Genomic DNA, 26,005 nt, shown 5'->3' on the forward strand with positions numbered 1-26,005 from the left:
TTAAGTTTCGTGTATGTTGTTTCCACTATTGCGCTTGTTGATGAATAGGTACTTAATGTTTTTTTTTTCTTTAAATTAATAATATGTATATAATAAGTATATTATATACTTTATAATTGTGGGGTTGGACGGTACATAGTTATATTTACCGGTGCTATATGAATATAATATTATATACAAAGTATAACGTATATTATATGCGGATAACTTTATACTTAATAAATAGACGAAATAAACACAGTATGAATTGTATATATAAAACATTTTTATTACAACAGTCTTCTTACAAAAGTTTTCAATTAAACAAAAATTCGCGGACTATAAAAAATGTATAGTATACTTATAGTATAGTAGTCCAATTACGACTATACATAATAATATTATAAAGATGTATATTATGCTAATTTTGTGTCTGAATCAAATAAATATAATTATATATTATTCATAAAAAGAAATAAAATTAAAACATTTCTCTCAGAGAGGGATTTTGGTTTTTTGTTTTTGGCAAACTTCCCCAAAAAATAAAAGTAATTAAAATAAAAACAATAATAATAATAATATTATAATAAGAAAAATAATGCTGGAGTACTTCGATTAAGCGAGCACTTGCGTCCAGATATCATAATGTGTATACATATATATTATAATATATTGTAATGTGCCATAAGATGACGTGCACGGCGTAATTCCGTGAACCGGCTCCTCCCGACCATTTCCATTCCCCCTCCCCAACTAACACATCCACCGTGTCCCTCATCAAAGCTCGTCGTGCTTGGGCCCGGTGAACTCGTCATGCGATATGAACCCGTTCTTGTCCTTGTCCTCGTGTTGGAATATCTCTTCGACAAGCTTCTCGTGGTCGGACATCATCTGCTTGATGTCATCACCGCCCTCCGCGCCTTCGGCCGCTGCCATCTGTTTTTTCAGATATTCGCTAACCTCGTCCCTGGACAGCTGTTTGTCCTGGTCCTGGTCGATCTCCTTGAACACGTTTGTGGTGGGTGCTTGGTCACCAACGTTCAACAGCTCAACGTCGAACACCAAAGTGGCTCCTACATACATACAATATACTTAATGAGTCGTTACAGTAAAGTCGTTTACACAATCAATAGTAAATAATAATACATATTTCAATTTAATATGACCAAAATACAATGGCGTTAATGTCATTACAACTTGTCGATTTCTGGAAGAGGGGGGGGGGAGGAGGATAAGCTCGATAATTTAAAATTAGAGCTGTTACGTAATTGGAATTGCTGACAGACTTGGTTGTATACAGCGTACAATAGTTTTTATAAAGTTTTGAAGTATGGTATTTTTTTTTAATGTTGATAAGAATTAGCTTGAATGATCGAGTGGAGTATAATGCATAAGATATTTCCCCTCGACACTTCACTCCACATTTCAAATAGTAGGCAATTATCATTTTTTTTAATGTAAAAAACAACGAACAATATAACATGTTTTTAACGTCACAAAAATTAATTGCGATATAATATAGCTCTTTTTCACTGTAACCAATTAAACCTCCATTTTCAAAATAAGCAAACCGCTATAACCCAAACTCGTATATTAGAATAACGATTAAAAATACTCTATTGGAAATCATTTGTTATTATTATATTATATATTGACGTAAATCACAGTACACCTATCTATAATATACTATATCAATATAACATTACACACGCCGTGTGCATTTAAGGAGTTGTAGGCAAATTAGATATTTAGCGGTCAGAATCAATAAAGTTAAAACTATTGCTTTTGGTTCTTTGTTTTGTGACAATTTATAAAATATCTACTTTTTTAAAGACGTAGCATAATATTGTACGTACAGGGAAGAAAAAGTAAATTGGATTTACTGTGTCGCAGCTATAAAATATGTGTTTTACCGAGCAAGTAATTAAAATATTATATTTTATTTTATTTCACTGTCTTTTTATGTAATTAACTCGTTTTATTTTTATTTTAAATTTGTAATACTGTTTTATAGGGAATTGTTTGTAGGTAGTGTTTTTCTTACATTTGCAGGTTTGCTGCTGAGAGTGTACACTTACTCGATTTTTCAAATAAGATTTATTTACATATCGATTTTTGTATATTTGTCCAACTATATTGTGTGATTATAAAAATGGTAAGTTTTAATATTTTGATGTTATATTTTAACAAATACCTAAGTTGTACCTAACAATTTATCACTCTGTATATAGAAGATATACCACGGATTAAGATCCCTTATTTATTCGGTACGAGTAAATTAAGCTTTTTTAAACCGCAGCGGCAGTGATATATATTAAAAATATTTTTGTTGCTTTCACAACGGTACGTACCTCCGGGAATGACGTTTCCAGCTCCGCGGTCACCGTAAGCTAGATTGGCCGGTATGGTCAACCTCCTCTTTTCACCGACGCACATTTTGGTCAATCCCAAATCCCATCCCTTGATCACTTGTCCCACACCCAATTGGAAAGTGAATGGCTGGTCTCGGTCGTGACTGCAAAAACGTAATAAAAAACAAAATCGTATTACAATCTGAAAACTTCATGAATTTTAAAGTGCGCACAACGTATATAGCATAAGAAGGTACATATAATTTTTTTTTTCAGAAAATAGAAACTCGCACATATTTGCGGATGTAAAGGTTGTCGTACGCGCGCATGTCCATAAAGAATTCATCGGATGTGAGGGCGAGTTATATATACATGGAGGAGGTGGTCGAAATACAAACCGCGATACCCCAAAGGACCTTTTCAGTCTGCAGGGGCGACCGCGTGGATATAATTAGTATATTTATATATATATATATATATATAGACGCGGTGGCGGTCTCTTCATCCTATTATATTATGGCCATGCCAAACTTTGGCCATTGTGAAGTTTTTTTTTGTTTTTCTCCCACTTTTATGTCCAAACTTTTAACGCACGGACCACCAAGAAACGACCGCCGCAGGAGAAAATAAAACGAAATTAATTTTTTCGCTTAACCACGGGTTCGGAATGTGCGCACACGTATTATATATAATATGTATACTTGCTGCAACTGCAGTGTCGACAAGTTTAACCCTACGTATATTGCCAAATATATATTATATATACCAGGTATACCTACTATTAAATAAATAAAAATAAATAGCTTTAAGACTGCAGATAAACCATAATATACAAATTTTATTTAGTTATTATAGAAATTAGCGACTAAACCGGTGTGAAAAATAATGCACCGGGATGTTTGGACCATATCATTTATATGGTTCATTATCCCGGTGCGGGATAATGTGGGATAATTTTAAACCGGTTTAGTCTAGCGAATTATTTTTATTTATTCTTCAAGAAGATAATGGGCCTCACATATTATATTATGAAATATTGTAGTTACCATATCATAAATGAACTATAACCGTAATAAACGAGAGAAAGGTTTGAAACAGTGTTCGGATCCCATAGCTCACGCTCTCTATCCGATTCCCTCCATAATATTACATCACTTATGCATGTACCCGCATATATGCAGCTGAAACGGGACCACTGAATTTATCATGTGATGTACCGATATATTATATCGTTCACTTTTGGTTGAGCAGGGCCGAGGGGGGGGGGGGGGCGTCGAGCACGTGCTTGCGTGCAGTATACATTGAACGAATACGAATGGACGGTATTATATAATAATTTATACAATGTTAGGTATATATTTTACATCAATATTAATCACAGCAAAAATCTGCTGTGACGGACGACAAACGCGATGGGGTAGGTGCGTGTGACGTGTGTGCACAAGTGGATACCTGCCACTATAATAATCAGCCACGAGTCAGTGATGTTGACGCTTTGACGGCGGAAATACGATTTCGTTTTCTGGACGTGGCTATAATACGTGTAGGTATATATGCGTGAGAAGACTTACGATATCACCTATTATGCGCGAAGACCACGCGAGTTGGCACCGTGTATATTATTATACCTATGGGGGAGGAAAAAACCAGACGGATCGCACTAGTGGCGTTCCGGATATATTCGTTTATAATTGAACGCCGGACCGGAAACGAGGAAACTTTTCGCGTTTTCCGCGAAAACTATTTTCCGTTGTGGACGCGCGGCATGTGTGTATAACGAGTTCTCGCCGGGGCGTTGATTAAAACAGGACGCGCGTGTTAAAAGTTTATATACATATATATATATATATATATATATAAGTATACATATAAACATACATACTATAGACCTACAAGGGCCGTAAATTTTCGGCCCGGTCAGGTCCATCAATTTTATCCTCAGGCCCTACCCGGCCCGGTCCAAAAAATATTGTGAAAAAAAATATAATATCGTTATGGTATATAAATAGCTTTATTATATCCACCAATCAATATATTATTATATTCATTGTGGTTGTATCTACTATCTAGTATCTAAACCTGTACCAACTTCGTTTTTATTATTTATTATTTTAAATTGTGATTATTTATTATCGAAGAAAAATCCTTAAAAAGCCCGGTCCAACCCTTGATTTATTATTCGAAGTCCAGCCCGGCCCGGCCCGGAATAAAATTCCAAGACTTAAAAAGCCCGGTTCAACCCTTTATTTTATTTCAAGGCTATTGCAGGTCTTTAATACACACATACATACATACGCACATCAGTGAATGCATGGGCAAGTGTGTATCATATAATTATAGTATGCAATATAATATATTATATTACTGTGATCTGGGGTGGACCAACAATATACTACAAGACTCGTAGATGGAAAAATAAAATTGCTATATAAACTGACAACCGATCATCAGCGCAGTCTTGTATACGAGAATGAAAGTAAAGACTGAAATGGAATTTCGTGTTAAAACATAATATTATTGATTTAACACTATTTAAGGTCCCGAACATAAAATTACGGAATTGGGCCAGGGTTGCCATCAAATACGGCACACTATACGTGCTAAACCACCCCCCCCCCCCCACCCTCACATACAATATAACGATAAGAATCTGCACTGCAACAAAATAATATAATTTTACTTCCTATAAAGAAACGTAGGAGACTAGAGGGATAGTGGTTTCGTGGTTGTTGCGGTGGCGAACAGTCGATCGTACATTGCAGTCTTCTCCTCGAACGAACGTATTATATTATACAAGACGACTACGACAACTTTTTTTCTCGTTTTTTTCCATACGAGCTCCAATATTATAAATGGCATTGTAAAGATATGCCCCCCTCCCCCCCAACCACGTCGAGGTTTCTTAAGAATTTGGTTACTAAAACCGTAGTCGTGTCTCGTATAACACCATAATATACGATTCATAAAATCTCTGACAATGAAGACCGGCGAACTTATAATTGCCCCAAATCGACAGATCGGGGTTTTAAATATTTTGTTTTCCAAGTGTAGAACCGGTGGTCGAGTATATATAAATTCATATGTACATGTGATATACCGACGTATCTTTTATACAACACACGTATATGGTATATTTTACTGCATGTGGCATGTCTCCGATATATGACAGTTAAATGTTAATAGAAGTGCGTGTATAAAAGTCACCGTAGGAGTAGGAGTAGGAGCTGAGTGGAAAAATCACGTAAGCAAACCGTAAAAGAAAGGAAGAAAGAACGAATGGCCTGACGCGCCCTTCACTTAAGAGAATATTAGCCCTTTTGTGTACCTTGGAAGAAAAACACCCAAAATGACGCACTGTGGTATGTTATACTATAATCATCATCGTATAGTGTTTTCATATTTTCAAACTGTAAATCAATATCGAATGATATAATATAATAACGTTTATATATTCGCTTGTCGTCACGACGAAGTTTTTTCTCCGCGTTACAATAAAATATACCTAACAAATTTACGTTTAACCATTAGTATTAGTATTTATAATCAATGGTTTAACTAAGACGGTTTCGCATTGAACGAGTAAAATAACCACTAACAAGTGGCCGCAATCATATAGTAATAATTAAAAAGTTCTATCGCGTGATTTATATTATGAATAATTTACATATACATAATAATATATAGGTATTATTATTGTGGAAACACTGCGACGCGATTATTCAAAATGCACAAACCGTTTTATGTTTTTTCGTGTAATAATTACACACCTGTACAGTGTACACTTTACGGTCTATTTTTATCGAAAACTGACGATTTTTTTTATGTACACTAACTTTTCATTTTTTTTTATTATTTTCGCCGAACACGCGGTTACCTACAGTGTATGTATATATATGTCAGCGTCAACCGTCAGAAATGTAAAAAAAAATTCGATAATTTACCGTACGTAGTGTCTGACAACGTTTTAAAAACGAGTTGTCGGCGTTTTTCCTTCCTTTTCTTTCTCCTGCCTCGTTAGGGGGAGGGTGCGAATATACCATGTCGAGCACATATCATATGTTGTATGTATATTATATGCGACGCATGCCCGTACGCATAATATAAGTATATTATTTTATACAAACAGTGGGAGTGTGGGACACACACAGGGGAAATTATAATTGAATAGATTTTTTATTATTTATTTATTTATACGCATAAACACTCTTTGTTTTAACCCTTTAAACTCAAAGTGTTCACAACGACAACCATGACACAACAACAAATAATACAAATAATAATAATAATAATAGAAATATGACGTTCAACATCACTACTCATTTTGCATGTGGGAATATAATAATGATGACCAGCTCTCTATTTTAACTGTATAGTACCTAAATAATATGTCGACGTGTTGTACAACATTTCGCGGAAATGTCGTGTTATTTGTACATCCGTAATAATGATATTACACAATACGTCATACATATTCCTCTATACAAGTATACCTCATATAATAATCTATATATTATCTATATTATAGATAAATATTATATTATTATCATATTGTATCCTTGTTGTAATCACGAACAGTTCGATGGTATATTATAATAATAGTGATTAGTGGTACATGGTAGTTAGTACCTACAAGAAATAATGATGTTGGTTCTATTATAATGTTGTCTATTACCCATTATATCATAGATATCTATTAAATTATTATTATTATTATTACCAAACTATAAAATAACTATTACTAATACTTTCAAATACAATGTTTATAACTTTGGGCTAAAGTCTGTATTTTTGAAAATAGATAAATTAATAATTATTATAAATTATAATACACCAATTTCAATTTTATTAATTTTAGAATAAAATTGTTACATCAGGACAAACAGACTGATGTCGAATATATGTATAATTATATAGTACGCTTATGTTCTTAGATTCTAAGGCGAAATGTTATTGAGTTATGATGCTTGGAATGATTGTATAATTTTGTAAAAATATAAATTTAATCAAAATTATTAATATTGTGTATGTTATATTAGGCGGTGACCAGTGACGTTTATTGAATTTATCGAAACGTGACAAATTGTTAATAAACCATAATGACATAATATTATATATTATGACAGTAGGTATATTCGGTTTATCGTTTATGTCACGCGAGTTTATATTTATTAAGTTTAAAATATTTCGTTACATATTTATTTTTTTTGAATTTAAATTACTACTTACGAATATTCCAAGTGCAAATATGTATTGTAACAAAGTATCTTGGAAAATGTCTATGTTGATATTATAATGGTTATAAAAAGTGGGAAATGACGAGTGAAAAAAAAAATGACTACCTATTCTAAATAATCAACTTCACAGCCGCACGCGAGTAGGTACACGGTTCTACAATAACCACCGCAACTTTCGTAATTATAAGAAAGAAAATCCAAAAGGTTGCAAGGCGCAGCGGACGAAAAGAAAAAGAAAAACACTTTATTTTAAATAGCACCACAAGCGGTCGTTTACGAGAAAGAAAATAAAAACTCCGATAATTTCTTAGCAAAACTTAGTTTTCGAAATTATTACTTCTATACGACAGCGCGTTTTGTTCCTGGAGCTCTATATATAGACGCTGCAAAAACGATTCAAATGATATCGGACTAAAATAATAATATATCACCAAACACGGGTGGTGCTAGGCATCAAAAATCGTTGTACGAGTGTATACGACCTGCAGCATAATAATAATTGTTGGACACTGTTCGTGCACAATATTTATCGGCGACACGTCATAATAATTCACAAAACTAAAAACGGCAACGAGATAAATTATTGCATTTTTCATTATTCGGCAACGTGTCGTTGTGCCGCGTCCATATTGTATAAATTATATGTAATTCAATAAAGTCCTGCGCAGTGCATATTATTATAATATCAATTCGGTTATCGCGTAAGTCGCGTTGAAATATTATTTTATAAGGTGATTAAAAAATGATTTATCTGCACGCGAAATGTTTTTCATAATATATAGGTATATATAGGTACGCTGTGCGGAGCAATATGTTCGTTATAAACTTATAAATTATAACAACTTATAAGTTATAATAATTCACCGACGTATTAAATAAACTCGATAGGTATATAATATGACATTACTCAGAGTTAAAAGTCCATAATGATTATCAAATACGAATACGTCATTTATATAAACATTTACCACTCTGTGAAAAAAATAAATATCAACAACGCGAATAATGTTATATTCAATACCTACCTACTTTTTTTTTCAGAAGTCAACTCATCGCATATGTTAAAAAACTCAGCGTAAGTATGTTTTAAATGAGATATTTGTAATACGTTTCAAAACAAAAAAAAAGTAAACGCATGTATAATATGTTATCATTGAATTTACAAAATTAAAAATGTTTATTACAATAATTCAGATTTGGTCGGAGTTATAGTCGATTTCGTAACAGTCGAGTTGGAATAAAGGTCCTAAAAAAAAAAACGTTATTGCACCTGTATCATTTTTATGGACTTATACTGTGCTTCTGTGCATATATAGTAACATGAATAGTAATGTAGTCGAACAAAATTACTTTCTGAGGTAGGTATACAAGTAAAAAAAATATTAGAAATTAAAAGAGGCAAATGGATATTTCGGCTGTGTTAGCGTCGACCGCTTGGTGGTTTATCTTATACGACATTAAGACAGATAATCTACGCGATATTATTTTGAAAAAAACGTATTTCAAAACTATCGAAGACTTAATAGTATAACACTATTTAGCAGTATAGCGAATAGTTGACATGTTTAATAATATTGTTATATTATTATGTTCGATGTCAATCGCATAACGGACGCCATGCAATATTATCGTTTTTACGATTTGACCGACGGGAGAACGTGATTTTTCGAAACGTTATTATTTATTCAAATCGTCCGCCGACCCATAGTATTATTTTACATGCACGAAAACAAACCATAATATTATGCACGTAAACGAAAAAAAGTTATTTGCGAGTTCTACATAATTTGTTACGCGATTTGGCAATAAGACTGCGCTGTCGATCATGCAAATTGCGAAATATATTATATATAATATAATATAGTATTGTTTATTTTAACTTTGTTTCTCCGAAGAGAACTCGCGGAAAAGTTTCCAAAATTATTATTATAATAATATTATATATTCGTAATATCGATGCGATGTGTTTATGCGATACTGTTGTTATTTCAAAATGTAACACAACGATATAGTAATAAATTTTTTTTTATCCATAGACATAATATTATTATATCGGCGCAGTGGCAACGGCACGCTAAATCGTTACGTCTTCGTCCTGATGGAATAGAAGCGGGAAAAATGCAAAACAAAAAATAACAAAATGCTTATAACCTTCTGTTATGTTTATAATATAATATAATATTGTTGTGTATGTTATTATTGATTGATATTTTTTGTGGTTGTTGAGCGGGATCTATATATATACGATATAATATAATATGTACCAATAGATCGAGAATATAATTTATTTAGTGTCTAGAGACCTGCGAAATATCTGTGAAGAAAAAATATTATTATTATGATCGATTTCAATTAAACATCAAAGGTACCTAGTATCTAGTAAATAATATTGTATTTGTGTGTGCCCGGGATTCGTGGAATAACTGGTATCGATGGTAAATATTATACCTAGGTATAAAATATTATTCCAATGACGTCCCCGTCCTAACTTTATCCACAACCAACTTTGTTATTAGCATTTTTTTAACGCATTCCTCGCGTACTATATATTATGATAATAAATACATAATAGCCGTTGGCCGAAAAATTCGATAGAAAAATGAAAAATGAACAAAATGTAACATGCACGGTACATAATAAATAATAATATGACTACCCCCTACAGAATTTCTCAGATTATTGACACATGATCGTGGTCCAGAGTTGTTATACAAAACGGACATAACGTATTGTAATACCGCTTAATACACTGTAGCCAACGTTGGTACTCAAATACCTGGTAATACCGGGTAACCTGCACTAATCATATTTTATATGGGCAGGTAATATATTATACCTGTAGGGTGTATGTGTACCATTACGACGCTATAAATTGCTAGCGAAATTGGCTAAATCAAAGGATGCTTTTATTTTACACCCTCGTTATGTTCAGTTATAATTGTTTAGGAAGAATATATTAAGTTGGTGTGTTAATTCATAAAACATAAAAATACCTACGGATTCCAAAAAAATCAACGGACGGATTGAACTGTCGGGAATTAATAAAAACAAAATAATGTTCGCATAAGTGCGTAATTGTACATCCAAATACTGTAGGAATTTTCACTTTGACCTTTTAGCACGTCATATTATTGTCGTAATTGTACACGCGTGCATGGATAAATATGTAAAAATATGTAATAACGTATAAAAATAATCTTCTGGGTCTGTGGGTAAACGTACGGTTTTATATTATGTGTGATGTGAACTCCTGTGACGTCAACCGTCGGTCATGAAGTGGTCAATTTCAAGATGTGCCCAATTCACAAATCTCTGTTCGAGAAAAAGTATACTATATAATATAATATATTAGTCATACAATTGATTATAAGACTTAATATTATTGTCAATTGTAATTATCGATACTCCTATATTAATTTTTAACTACACTTCCCCAAATACTTTCGAGTACATTTTGGAATTTTATATAGTTGTAATATAGTTGTAGAATTATAATATTATATTTCGCTGAAGTTCAAACGCCTTGTCGACGATACACGCGAGTAATCATATTCTTATTCGAATTAATAATTGTTATGACCGTTACATTATTATTATTAACGCAGTCGCCCACGCAATTGCGGGAAAGTCGTTCTGCGCGCGGCGCCGGACGCTCGGTCGCCCTCACAGTCGGAAGCAAATTATATCGGTATAGGTACTTGCACATCCGGACATCCGGTTTGGAAAGCGTGCACGGTGAAAGTCAGCCGGGTACCCACACGACGACAATAATCTAATAAAGGTGTAGTGCTGGGGCCGCCGGACCTTTCGCTTGTTGGACGTTTAATCGTATATATTTATTATTCTATACGATTCGCTTCTGGTTCGATCGATTGTGCTGACTGCTGAGGGCAACTGCCCATGGGCAAGACAATTTTACGTACATACGATTTTATTTATTTGTTTGTTTGGTATTTTTATAATTTTATAATTTTTCATTTTTCAAACTAGCTACCAATGTCCGTATAGGTATATCTGTAGTGCAGTCCGTCATATAGGACGAGTACATATTATAATATGTGCAAAGGTGTGCATACTAACTAGTTAAAAAGTTAATCATTTTACTTTTTAATTTAACTAGTTGGTTCATTTTCTAAAATATATACTAACTAATGTTATACTGGGTAATTTTTTAGGTCAACAGAAACACGAATTTCACACTGGTCACTGACCTTGCAGTCCTATAGTTACACACATACTGAGTATATAGGAATCAAAAAATATATTATCTTTAAATGGAAGATTGTTTAAATTTGAATGGACATTTGTTAAATTTTCCAGGTACACCCACGTCTCGCGGCGCGGTGTTTGTCTTCCACCGAAGCTTTAAAACTTTAATATATATGACTGAAAGTAGAGTAATATTTGACAGTGAAAATTTCTACACAAGCTGCATATGACGTATGTGTATATAAATAAATTACTTCTTTATAAATTGACAATCTCAGATTTTTAAAGATTCCAAAAAGCACTTTTTAATATTTTTATTCTGAGTTTAGGTATAATTAGATATCAACAAATAAATTAAAAGCACAGTAACTCGAGACAATCTAATCACAGTATTACAGCGGCATTTCTTTTTCTAAAATTATATTTTAAAAAGATTAGGGGAGACCTGGGTAAGTTGACGAATCTAAGGTTCGGTGTATTTTTAAAATATACTACCTTTATATATATTTGTAAATTGTACACACATAGATAGAGGTACTTTTGAAGAATGTTCTAAAATTAAAAGTTAGACTTCATTTTTTTTTTTAACGGGTTAAAAAAATTAAATAAAAAATAATTTGGAATTCGTCATCTTACCCATGTGCTGGGGTAAGTTGACATTTTGCCGGGTTAAGTTGACAAAGCATAATTTATATTATGTTTTAATGAGTAAATATACTTTTTATAAAATTCAGTGCATATATTTAAAAATTAAAAAATTCGAAGTCTTAAAAACTTAAAGACAAATAACAATAAAATAACATTTTTCTTTCAGTCTGAAAATCAAATAAAATAACATAAAATTAAATTGTAACCTTGTTCAGTCTTAATATCAAATACCTATTTAAAACAATAAAATAAAATTGTAACGTTTTCAGTCTTAATATAAAATATATTAAAATATATAAAACAATAAAATAAAATTGTAACCTTCTAAGAGCCTTAATATCAAATATCTAAAACAATAAAATTCCTTCAGTCTAAAAATAAACATTCAGTCTTCATACCTATAAAATATGAAAGTAATATGAAAATCAACTTATAAAATATGTTTTCTGCAAAACTCGCAGGTGAATGTTTTCCAAGATTCAACTCCTGCACAAAGTTCGTGAATAAACACGAATTAACAAAAATATTTAATATAAAATATAATCAAATGGGATAAGTTGACGATAGTCATCTTACCCACGTCAACTTGCCCCGATCGATATTATTTTAATCATGATAATATTTTTGTCATTTTAACATACGTAATAAACATTAATTATACATAAAAATAAAGCTTAAACTATACTTTATTGATTAAAAACAATATATAATGGATTTCACTTTCCTTTTTTCGGAAAAACGTTATTTCAAAACACAAAAAATTAAAGTGTGTACGGTGATAACAGAAAATCGTAAATAAAAACACATGGTCTTTATCGTGATTATTTCTTATCGGTAAAATAGTTGTTCCTAACATTATTCCTTACATTTGTTGTAAAACATCAGCTGTTAATATAATCTACTATCAGTTATTATAAATTCGTCATCTTACCCAGCTCGTCAACTTACCCGGGTCTCCCCTATTTACAGAAAAAACGTTATGAAAGGTTATTAAAAGATTATACATGGGGCTGAACACCCGGTGTACCGTACCTATCGTAAAAATATAAAAATTAGGTACCTAATACGCCAGGGTAAATAATAAAATATATTATAAAGGAAAAATAAATAATTAATTAATTAAAAATTAGTTCGGCTTTAGCTCAAAAAGTGTTTTAATAGATAATAGAAGCCGGTTTTACACTGGATCGACATTAGTTGATATTTAGGTGCCGATTGTTAATTATTAATTAGTACCTAGTTTTATTTTAATCTTTTAAATCTGAAAGCACATTTTAGATGTTGGTATGTTAACAAAATTGCTAATTACTAATTGAAAATAGAAACTCATCTATTCAAATAATCCTAGAACCCTAATAATCCAATCCATACTACTCATCATACTACGCTTCAAAGTATTTTTTAATTACTTTTTAAACCTCCATAAATATTACATTTTGTTTCTATATGGATAATTGGAGAATAATCAGTTGTACTAAGGTAGTTATATAATACCTAAATGTATGTGTGATATTAATTTTATCTTTTAACCATATTTTTTTTTCTTTTTAATCAAGACTGTTTAACAATAATAAATAAGCATTGACAATTTTCACATTTATTAATTTATTTGTTGATTTAATATATTATTTAAATTTATTTTTCAGGATATTGCTCATATTACAACGTCTGTACCAACTATTTTGATAATTGAATTATACATCCAACCAAATACTATTTTATAACCTTTTATGTGTATTTGTTTAAGTTGTTATTTCTGGTATATGCGATAAGGATAACCAAAAAATGAATATTTTTATGAAGCATTCTGGCGAACAAAACACTTTAATTTGTATGTGGTAAATAAATACATATAACTACGGTGAAGACGTGAAGTTGTAACCCAACATATTATAATATAAAAGTAATATTAAGGTTATATTAATTGTGTACGTAAGAAATCGTGCTGGTTTGTTTGCGGATTTTATTTAGTATTTATAATGTTATACTCGTCAATATTTTGATTATATTGAATAGAAGCAGTTTATATAATTATTAATTTTGTAATAATTAGTTTAACGAATGCGTTTTTTAGGATTTTCGTGGAATCTTACGACGTGTGTAACAATAATAATACGTACCTACGCGTATTACATAATGGCATGCATTATTGTAAAGCTACTACACATAAGTTAGTATATATACATATTGTATTTACCTATTTCCGTTTTGTTATTGATACCTATTATACTCAAAGGGAAACGCTGAACGCGCACAATATTATTAAACACACAGCTTGTATACGTTTAATGGTACCGCCTATAGTCGATGTATAAAATTTCGTATTGTCATTCGAGTACTTCCTTTTAAGTCTGTCAGATGGCAATTTTAACGCGCTCGATACATTGCAACAATGTACTATAATATATTAGCTGACGCGCCGGAATGTATATAGTCACCTACTGTAAAATTATACATTGCACGAACATCGGCGTATAATAATAATAATAATGATGATAATAATATTATGCAGTAGCTATAAAGGTTGTACAGTATGTTTTACAGTTACACACCGAACTCGTTTCAATTTTCTGATTTCCCCTCAAAGCTCTCTCTCACTCTTTTTCTCTGTACACCTACGAACGCGTAGGTATAAAATACGATTATAATATGTAACAATTAATAAAACGCCGCCCTAAATAAACATAATGATATATGCGTGTAAACAGAGTGTACCACTTAAAAACTGCATAGGTAACATAGGAAATTGTTTTCACAATGTTGTTATAATTTTGGCCAAACAACCTACATAATAATCCTGAACCCAAAATTGACGTACAGAGAAAGTTTAAGTTTGAACTTTCCCGCACGTTATCGTTTTTTTTACACGAGTTATCAAAATTATTTTACACATTATAATACATTTTAATCCAAATCCAATTGTCATTATTAATAATAAGAAGTTATATAATTGATAAGTAATTAATCTTATGCACTACCTATTATTATTTGTAGTGATGACATTTATTTCTTGGTTTTATATAATATTTACTAAATCGTAACGATAATAGTGCAGGTAGCCGTGAATAAATAAACCGATAAAAAATAAAAAAAACTGGAAAGGTAACTGATGCCACTAATACTTATCGATGTAGTATATTTTTCGATTATCATTGACAAAATGAACCTAAAACGACATTGCCCGATACGGTTGAATTGAAGCTCATAATATTTAAAAGCTCGTCGCTCATGCCACAACATAGATGTGATGCTTATGTGTATTGTTGAATGTTGAGTGTTGTTTTTAAGCAGCTCAATAAATTAGGCGCGTACCTATATTATATAATATTCTACATCATAAAGAATTATTTTTCAGTCGTGCTGAAAGCTAAAAATTTCCTTTTTTTATAATAAATTGCTTAGAAACGTTATGCGTTGATTTCCACTAAATTGTACATGGTTTTTAATTACATTTTTATACGGTTCGCTTTCTGTACAGTAGGTATACTTTGAATGTTCCATATTTTAAAACTGTTCATACCTACCTATACGGCGGGGCGAAACAAATTATTTTCCACTTAAATTATTTTTATGATTCGCGTGGTTAAATTCTCGTTTGTTGCCAGTGTTAAATTACAATAGAATATTTTTACACAATATATCTACTCTGTCATATTCATCATATTATAAGATACTATCAATTGTTGTAGGGAAATGAAGATATTATTTCGGTGCCATAGTTATCATCTAATAATGTTACATATTTTGTTCGTTTTGTTGGAACATGTTATCGGTTGTACATTACGGAAAATGATCAAGTATGAAAATACTGTACATGTTTCATATTATAATATGATAATTATTGATAAATAAACAAACGAGGGAAACAATATACCATTTACTCGAGTTAGTGCCGAGGCAATAAACCACTCGTTAGATAAAAAAAAATGTATAAACGTCGTTCATAAAATTGTAGTAATAATGTACCTATCGTATACTTAGGTATACTATTATATTATATTATATACGTATATAATATGAAAAATAAGGCAATCTATAAAATAAACATCTAAGAAAAACGAAAACTCTTTTGAGACAAAACCCTATTGGTAATAACTTACGTAATATTATATTATTATGCTGTGCGTACCTATAATAAGTAATATATAAAATATTAGTTATTACAGGTATAATATATATAAATGCAAAATGGTTAGCCAACGTTGTTGTCGTCTACTCGTCTCATGAACAAAGTTCCCATGGGATTCGTTTGATGTTTGTATCAAAATATTAGTGCAGAAGAAATTATTTCAGAAATTCAAAATACAACACAAACATAATTGGTTATATGCCTAGGCATATAATATTATTTATATTATAGTGCTTATTAGTGCTTATACATTATATTGTACTGTTAAAACGTTGATTGAAGTCTAAAATAAGTTAGAAATTATAATATTGAGACGTTTGTGCAGTCGATTTACAAGAGTAATGAGAAAAAATTTTCCACATCGGTGGGAGGGGGGATGGTCACGGCCTCTCCAGTATGTACTATGTATAGCTTACTAACTATATATTATAACCGCCCGGGATTTTCGTATGATTTTCCTATAAATATTTTGTATGATGAATTGAATGTTTTTTTACACGTATTTTTTTGTTATAGGCTTATATATATTACACGCGACGTGCACATTTCCACCAACTTACACGTGTATAATTAGGTAGACATTTTTTAATTTCAAATACTTTTATCATAATCATTAGTCATATAATATTGATAGAAAATCATACGATATTGTATAATAGGTATTATGTACCTAATAGTTTATGACAATGACGTGGCGGTATTTTTCGTAAAACTTTTAGAGAAACGTCGATGAATATATTTTATCGCGTGTTTGAGATTGCATAACCGACGACTAATATAATAATATTATAATCCATCGTAGGTATCTCCTGTGAAATAAAGGTACCTACGGGCTACGACCACTATTCAAGTACCTATCTGTATATGTATAACATTGCCATAAACGTGACGTAAACAATATGTAAAGTCGGGAACTTCCGAGCGTTTAATAATTCACTTTCCCGGATAATATTATGCGAATCGAATATAACTGTACGATTATATTAATATGGTAAATCCGTGCAATTGAACTCTATGGTTATAGGTTATTGGCGATCAAAAGCTTATCAATTTACAAGCCAGCGGGGAGTGGTCTGTAACGGGCCAGATGGAAAAATAACATATAATTGATACACAGCGTGTCCGTATCAATTTGATAAGCTTTTGATCGCCAATAGGTATATAATGCGTATTTAAATGTTGCAGTGTGCACCTCATATTCTGTATGTACCTAATGTGTTTATAAAATATTATCTTGGTTACTATAATATAGGTATTACTGTATTAGTGGTTATATATATTTTACTGCCGGGACAGAATCGTCAAACTCGTCAAACGTCCGATCCGTTATGGCGCAGGTATTTTTAGTCGGAAAAATGTACTGACTGTCAGTCGTGATCGTTATAAATGATCAAAATAAGCGGCCACGCGTATAATATGCGAAACCGGTATTACCGGTGTCGGTATGTAAAATTGTTTTCTCGTACGACTGTAAGTTGTTGTAGTAGTAACGTACATGCATAATAATATAATATAATATACAACTGAAAATGAAAAACAAATCATTATTACGGTGTGGAAAATACGACACGGGGTTGAACTACGTGCGATAATATAATAATACTTTATAATATTATAATATATAGCAGCCAAGAGCTTGGTATATATTATTTTTTTTTTGTGGCCCAAACGTAAATGGAAAAAAGTTAAAATTCTTCGGGAAGGGTTATTATATTTTTCAAAAGCGATTTTCTCTCTTTGGGTCATTTAAAATTCAAATGACCTTTCAGACCTTAATTTTAACCGGCCCGGAATCTAATCTACGAGCACCGTGGTCGCTTTTTTCGGAACGGCTTAAGTATTGCCAAGTTGTACATAATGTGTCGTGTTTACTATTATATAAAGCTCGTCACAAAACGCGTGAAAAAAAATGGAATAAAGAGTTCCGTTATCCGTTTTTCATTCAGACGCTGCCTGGCAGCGGCGCAAACCCACATCAGTATGAATGTACCAACGACATTAATAATATGTATAGTGGTAATATTAAAACGCATTGTGCCTATGTAATGTAATATTCTACTGCGGGCCGTGTAAATGATAGACCGTCTTTCGGGTATATATATATATAAATATAGGTATATCGCAAAATGAACATCCGCAGGTGTGTGATGTGTACGCCAATCGCTTTCGACCCGCAGTTTTTTCTGTAAATTCGTATTTTTCCCGTTTGGAAACTTATAAAGAAATAATGCCTAATATCAAATATGTGCGACGTGACTGATTTTTACACGCCTCTCACCAGCCACCACCGCCCCTGCCTTCCGACCATATAAGTTATCTCTATTTCCTTTACCAATATATTTTGAACGGTTGCCGAGGAATCGCAATAAACTACGGACGACATAGAACTAATGCAAATCAATAAAAGATTCGTTTCTATTATGATACTGAAAAAACTTCAACTATAGTTTAATATACACGCGAGAAATGCGAGTATCTATATCTATAGTAAATTGCTAAGAACCTCAAAGGCGATCACGGAGTATAAATTGGATTGATATATCAAAAGGCACCTGATGGCTACCGGCACCAACTATCGCTTACATTATTTATATATATTTTTTGAAAACAAATTAAAAAACGTTTACAAATAAATGTTATACACATGCGACAGGCTCGAATTTCGTAAAAATAAATAAAATTGTTAAATTATGGCGTATTTATTATGTATGAGTGATTAACCTTTATTTTAAAAATAGTGATTTTTGTTTTGTCACAAAAAGAATCTTTGTGTACACTCAAACAGCAACAGACACGATTGTTACAGAGTTTGTCCGTATTGTATATAGAAAAACTGTTTATCTAAAAAAGTGCATTAGAATATTATGCCACGGAAAGAAGTAAAACAAAAAAAACGATTTCAATCATCATAATAATATGTTTGTGTTTCTGGTGTTTTGCAGGTGAACAATAAATATGTACCTAGGTATATTTTTGCATTTCATCTATAAAATATTTAATGGTAATTTTTTTTGGAAAAAAAGCAAAGCCGCTCTAATATAACTGTATGTATAATATATCTGTATGAATATAATTATGCTGTTTGGCATTCGATATAAATCCTTCAGAAAACACGAACCATAATTCGTGGCCCTTTTGGCGGGATAATCGAAAAATTCTGTTTCCGGTTTACCAGTCTACGTTAAGTTAATGGAGAACCCCTCACCCCCGTGCATATAAAGTCCCAAGTCTGAGCGAGAGGTCATGTTTTATTCCCCTCGGCCAAAAGGTTCAGGTACTGAACCACACACACACATATATATATAAACGAACGTTTATTTTTTTTTATTCTCTATTATACCATTGGAAAAAAGTCAAGCGTAAAGCCCATACACGCGTGTATGCGACCCGAGAAGATGGAAACGTATAAATCTCGCGGTAAAACTGGAATCGTAGACAATCGGTTTTTTTTTTTTAAACCTTTGATCGATAATCATGCGCGGCCGAACACTGTAGAAATGTCGTACCGTCCGTGTGCGTGTCGGCTAAATTTCAGTGTTGTGCGCGTTTAAAACGATAATATTATTAATATAACATATTCATCGTGTGCGTAACGCAACGTTAAAACATAATAAATAATATATTATTATATGTACACTCGAGCGCAGACTGTTCATTATAAATATGTTGTCGGCGCCGCTCCAGTGATGTCGTGCGGGTGCGAGGGGGGTGCGAAAAAATCACCAAATTCTCGTGTGTATATACTACGCATTATATACAAAGTCAAATGTATATATATATTATATATTATATTATATACATGGTGTATGGTGTTCTAATCAAGAGACTTGTGAAATATTCATAAAAATGCACCGGAGCTCATGCTCACTATATTTACACGTATATGTGTGTTGTACTGCTGCAGCACGCCTACGTGATAACAACCCTCTCGACTCTCGGGGGACGCGAAAGGGTAGCCGCCACCGCACACGTTTAAAAACCGCAGCGGTTTTCCCCCACCACACCCCCCCCTCCCGACCCGGTCGCACCGGTCGAATCCCGCCGATAAGACAATAAAAATTCAGTAGAAAAATAATCACGTACGCGTGTGCATTACAACAATACAATATGCAACGCAAATAATATTTGCATCGTATTATTATCATGTAACACAAGCATCAGCGGCGTGTGCGGCTCGAAAACTCGCGATTTTTTTCCCTCGGCGGATCGTTTTTTTTAAAAATATTTTTCTTCGTTCAGCGCCACGCTCGATGTATAATATGTAAAATTATATAATATGGCTGCACGAAAACAATGATTATTTTTTTTACCTCCCGGTCGGGCGGAGAAATTATCAGCTCTCGTCGGACGTTTTTCGGAAGACACCTACAACACAACAGTCGTATTTATTGTCGCGTCGTTTAATTTATATTTTACTGTACGGCAACGGCTAAATGTTCAAAATCGACTTCAGCTGCAGCTGTTACGCGATGTGTTATAAGATATAAAGACGTGGTTTCCTACAATCACGCGTGCGTGATTGCGCGGTGCGCGATGCGCGTTTGCGCGATCACGCTTGCGTGATGCGTGATGGAAGTGTTTTGCTACGATGCGTGTTTACGACTGCGCGATTTGGAGTTTAGAAAAGTGTCGTCACTTCGTCAGTTGATGTTTAGTATTTCATCAAAATGGACGTAGTTATGCTTTACAATATTTTGGAGGATGAAGCAGATGAAGAACTATTGCTACTTGCGAATCATTTCCGTAATGAAAATGATGAAATGTTTAGTCAACGGAGCAGGGAGGGTTGTTTCAGTACTTTAATTCAAAGGCGCCTAATTGACAATGAAACTAGATTCAGGGCATATTTTAGAGTGTCATTTGAATTATTTAATTATATACTAAATGCTATTAAAGAAGATATAAGAAGGCGTCCAAGTAATCGGATTAAGAAACCAATATCACCAGAAGAGAAACTTAGCGTCACTCTAAGGTAAGTAAAATTATTGTACTATAGGTATATTTATCAAAATAAGAAAGGGACAATAAATATTTGGGTAATTTTCCATTTCAATTATATTATTCTGATATTGATAGAATGATTCATTTAAAAAATACATACATATTATTTATTTAGAACTTGGAATATATCTAACCTAAGTCCTAACCACTGAGCGTTAATAGTAATTAAAATAAAGCAACAAAAAATAATAAATATTTAAATTTACACCAATGTTATATGGAGATTTCATTTTAATAAAATAAAATAATATATATACTAACTTCGTACCAATCTGGTAATTTTCAAACTATAAAATATCAAAAAATAATTTTTTTTCAAAATAAAATAAAATAAAACTGTGCATGAAAAATGTTAAACTTGCTTAATAAAAATAAAAAAATTAATATTCTTCGAGATATTTTAAATAAGAAAAATTGGACTTCGCAGATGGAGTAGGATTTGAAATGTCCGAAACACTTGACATCGTAGTGGAACACGAAGATTCATCGGCAAGTATTGTAGGAACTTGCAGATTCGATGAAAATGTTGATGTTGATGTCATTGTTTCTACAGGTGGTGTACTCGTGGTAGCCTTTGTTTTTAATAAGCGTAATTCCATTTCGGAAACAATGTTAAATATCCTCATTTTGGCTTCCACAACTGATTCTGGAGGAAACATTGAAACCGTTGACGCCATACTTTTAAAAAAAGTTTGAATTGGATCAATAGATTCTTGTTGTTTCATTTCTCTTAACGCTGCCAATCGCTCCTCTCGTCCTTTTTTAATTTCATCTAATATTTTATCTTGAGCTCTTCGTGTTGTTTTTTTTTCGCACGGTTTTGTAAATGAATCTATCAAACTATGGTTTATTTCTGTATTTGGTAGTTTGTCATCAATGGGCATATCTAATAATGGTTCAGAACTTTTAAGTAACAGTTCCTTCTCTGGCTCGATTTCTTCAGTTTGGTCAAAACTATCATTTACGGCCATTTCTGAGTAGTTTGTGTTGTCATTGCAGGCTTTTTTTTCTACTGAAATGTTCGATGTAGTTCTGAAAATAATTACACATAAAAAATACACATAAATATAAAATGTATTGATTTTACAACTGCGTTTTTTAATTGTTTTCTATTTTCAAAAAAAAATGTACAAGTAACCTTAGTAGTTAAAAATTCATAACATTTTTATAATCCTTATCTAAGGTTTAAAAATTCAATACAATATAATACATAATAATATACGACATATAATAATTGTTTACCTTCTTTCGTTTTCGATGTTATCTAAAAAACTTAATGAATCGTCATTGTACTTCGATTTTGTTGTAGCTGCTGAACCGGTACCTAATCTTCGTTTCTTTAAATTTTTTTTATATGAATCTCTTATTGTGCGCCATCTTGTCTTACAATCATTTACTGAAAATAATTTTAGTGTATTATTTATATTTTACAGATTTTTAGCAACCGGTGAAAGTTATAGATCCCTTGCTTTTCAATTCCGAATATCTCACAGTTGGATAAGTACTATTATAAGGGAAGTATTAGTTGCTATTTGTCATCGTTTAAAAAATATAGCAATACCTGAACCAACGCAATGTAGTTTGTCGAAAGTAGCCAACGATTTCTATGAAATGTGGAATTTTCCAAATTGCTGCGGCGCCATAGACGGGAAGCACATACGGATCGTTTGCCCTGATAACTCTGGATCGCTGTTTTTTAATTACAAGTCATTTTTTTCAATTGTGTTATTGGCTTTAGTCGACGCGAATAACAAATTTCTGGTGGTAGACATAGGATCGTATGGTAAAGAAGGCGATGCAGGAATTTTCCCTAAATCTAATTTGGGCAAATCAATATCAACCGGAGAATTCAAATTTCCAGAACCAAAATGTTTACCAAACACTGATGTAGTCTTGCCACATGTATTTGTCGGTGACGAAGCATTTAAATTGACGGAGACAATGATGAGGCCTTATCCCCGAAACCAATCAAAACTAGATCCAAAAAAAGCCATTTTTAATTACCGCCTAAGTCGAGCTCGAAGAACCACAGAAAATACGTTTGGCATAATGTGTCAATACTTTCGTGTATTTTTCACGCCAATTAATATTCTGCCTGACACAGTCGACAATTTAATAATGGCCGCATGTATTATCCATAACATGTTACGAGAAGAACGAATGGTGTGTCCTATGGATTCGACAGACAGAGATCCCATAACAGACGTTCAAACGAACACGAACATGATACAATTTGGTGCAGTTGGAGGAAACGCAACTCATGAAGCTTTTCGAGTTAGGGAAACTTTTAAAGATTATTTTAACAGTAGGTCAGGATCAGTGAGTTGGCAGCAAAAACACGTGACTCGTACTAATTAAGATAGTGTTGTTATATATTATATTGACTGTTTACAAAAATTATTAGTAGTCCAAATATGATTTTACTATTAACTATTTTCATATTATATTCAGTGTAATATTATTTATAATGTAAAATTAAGTTTATTATTATCAACTAACATATTATTTTAAGTTATAAAACCAAACATTATATGTATATAAGTTTATTTTCGGTCACTATAAATTATCACATATAGATATAATTAAACTAAAACATTCTGTATTATTAGAAATGTAAGTAAATTATTTAATTTTAGATAAGATTTTATTCAGTCACATATTGATATTCTATAAATATCAAATTTTCTTGACTGTTGTCTCGTATTCGTTATTCAAGAACAAACAATTTGAATCACAAATCATAATATTTTCTTATATCATATTACTATCTTACTATATTTTTAACTTATAATTTATATTAATTTTCTAATGACATTACATACCGTTTTTTCCAATAGACTGTGAAATTTCTTTCCAAACATTATCTTTAATGCAATTATCCTTATAATTTTTGTCACTCAATTTATAAATTACAGGATAATTACGAACAACTTCTATGAGTTTTTCGTCATCCATAACATTAAATGCCCTCGACTCCATAGTTCACCAAAACTAATTTAAAAAAAAACATTGAAAATTGTAATAATTTACAAAAAAAAAATTATTTGTTATTTATATAGCAGCTTATATTTGAAAATTATTCTTACTTACTTCTACCTGCCGTTTGATTTGACTTGATATTGATAAAATCAAATAAAACATATAATACAATAATATTATATTAAATAATAATTAAATAATATATTAAAATAAATGAAATCCCGCAATGCGTTTCACGCAGAAGTTGACTTCGTGGCGACAGCTGCGTGACTGGAGTGCGTGATCGACAATCGCGCGCGCGAATATTCACGCGCGTGAATTATTAATAAACACTTACATAGTTTTTCGTGGTTTCAACTTTTGCGCGATCACGCATCACGCATCGCGCACCGCGCAATCACGCACGCGTGATTGTAGGAAACCAAGGCTTAATATGCAACGTCGGCGGCAATATAAAACCGCTGTGCGGTGGAAGTGTGGAACATATATATATATAAGGACGAATACACCGAGAGAGCGTATACACTCCCGAAGATATAACTATTAAAACGTAAGTGTATACGTCTATTTTTTATTTGATTTTCGGTTAAAACCGCTATTTTTGTCCGGCTTAACGACCCATGGTACAATATTTTAGTCACGTCTAAGCCGATATTATGTGTACCTATATATACTATTATTGATTTAATCCAAACGCATTTGTTGATTAAAATTGCTGTGATAATATTTTATTCGTATGATATTATACAGAATTATGTTACGATTGTGGTGACAAGGATTTTGAGTTAAATATTATATTTTATACGTAGGTATATACTAAGGGTTTTTGACAAATCCCAAAGGGGGGGGGGGGGAGCGAAAATATTTTGTACATTATACACTGCAAATCTGACTTTCTTTTCCGTTATTAATAATAGGTACACGAAAAGTAATTTTATATGCTACACAGTTTATATTTTTTATTTAGAATTTAAGAATATAATATGTTTTATATTTTGATGACTATAATATGATGGCTGTAATATAGTTATGTACTACGTATTTACACTATATTTAGTCAGGTCAAGTGGGGGGACGTCCCCCGTAAAACCACCGCTGCCTATAATATTATTATAGGCCTATTCTATAAGAATCATTGAATATCTATTTTGTTTAATTTTTACAGAAATGATTCGATAATTCTTGTAGCAGGAATACTTTTATTTTGTATTATTATGAATTAAGTATTAGAAAATTTTTCAGTTGCTGATTATTTACATTTTTATTATTTATACAATATTTTTTTGATAAAATATAATAAAATATAATTTATTCGATACTATAGAAATCTAGATTATCTTTGATTAAATTATGGCTTATAATTTATAAATACGAATTCCTATATAAGTAATAGGTTTTTTCTTGTAAAAGGTATTCGAATATAAAAATATAAATACTGAAAAATAACATATTCAAAATATATATTTGAATACATT

The 26,005-nt window shown here is 31.9% G+C and overlaps 3 protein-coding genes across 4 annotated transcripts in view; 1 reads left to right on the plus strand and 2 right to left on the minus strand.

Annotated features, from left to right (window-relative positions):
* Positions 1-243: 243 nt before the first annotated feature.
* Positions 244-26,005, minus strand: part of LOC132948152 (peptidyl-prolyl cis-trans isomerase FKBP2) — a 32,303-nt gene continuing 6,541 nt past the window's right edge. Inside the window, exons 2-3 of the mRNA XM_061018496.1 lie at positions 2,331-2,494; positions 244-1,052 (exon numbers count right to left, since the gene is read on the minus strand). Of these exons, the coding sequence (XP_060874479.1) occupies positions 757-1,052; positions 2,331-2,494 (460 nt within the window). The 3' untranslated portion in view covers positions 244-756. The remainder of the gene's footprint in view (positions 1,053-2,330; positions 2,495-26,005) is intronic.
* LOC132948150 (uncharacterized) lies at positions 21,218-24,387 on the plus strand. The gene is made up of 2 exons (XM_061018492.1): positions 21,218-21,522; positions 22,985-24,387. The coding sequence occupies exons 1-2, from the start codon at positions 21,218-21,220 to the stop codon at positions 23,907-23,909; spliced, it is 1,230 nt and encodes a 409-aa protein (XP_060874475.1). The 3' UTR covers positions 23,910-24,387.
* Positions 21,603-24,812, minus strand: LOC132948151 (uncharacterized). Of its 2 annotated transcripts, XM_061018494.1 has the most exons (4): positions 24,642-24,811; positions 24,374-24,542; positions 22,794-22,947; positions 21,603-22,583 (listed from the first exon to the last, which is right to left on the minus strand). In XM_061018494.1, exons 2-4 carry the CDS (start codon positions 24,528-24,530, stop codon positions 21,932-21,934), a joined length of 963 nt encoding a protein of 320 aa, XP_060874477.1. In that variant the 5' UTR covers positions 24,531-24,542; positions 24,642-24,811; the 3' UTR covers positions 21,603-21,931. The 2 variants fall into 2 exon arrangements, with proteins under 2 accessions (XP_060874477.1, XP_060874476.1); XM_061018493.1 differs by having other exon boundaries at positions 24,374-24,812.

Source organism: Metopolophium dirhodum, chromosome 7 (genome assembly GCF_019925205.1).
Source record: "Metopolophium dirhodum isolate CAU chromosome 7, ASM1992520v1, whole genome shotgun sequence".
Taxonomy (NCBI): domain Eukaryota; kingdom Metazoa; phylum Arthropoda; class Insecta; order Hemiptera; family Aphididae; genus Metopolophium; species Metopolophium dirhodum.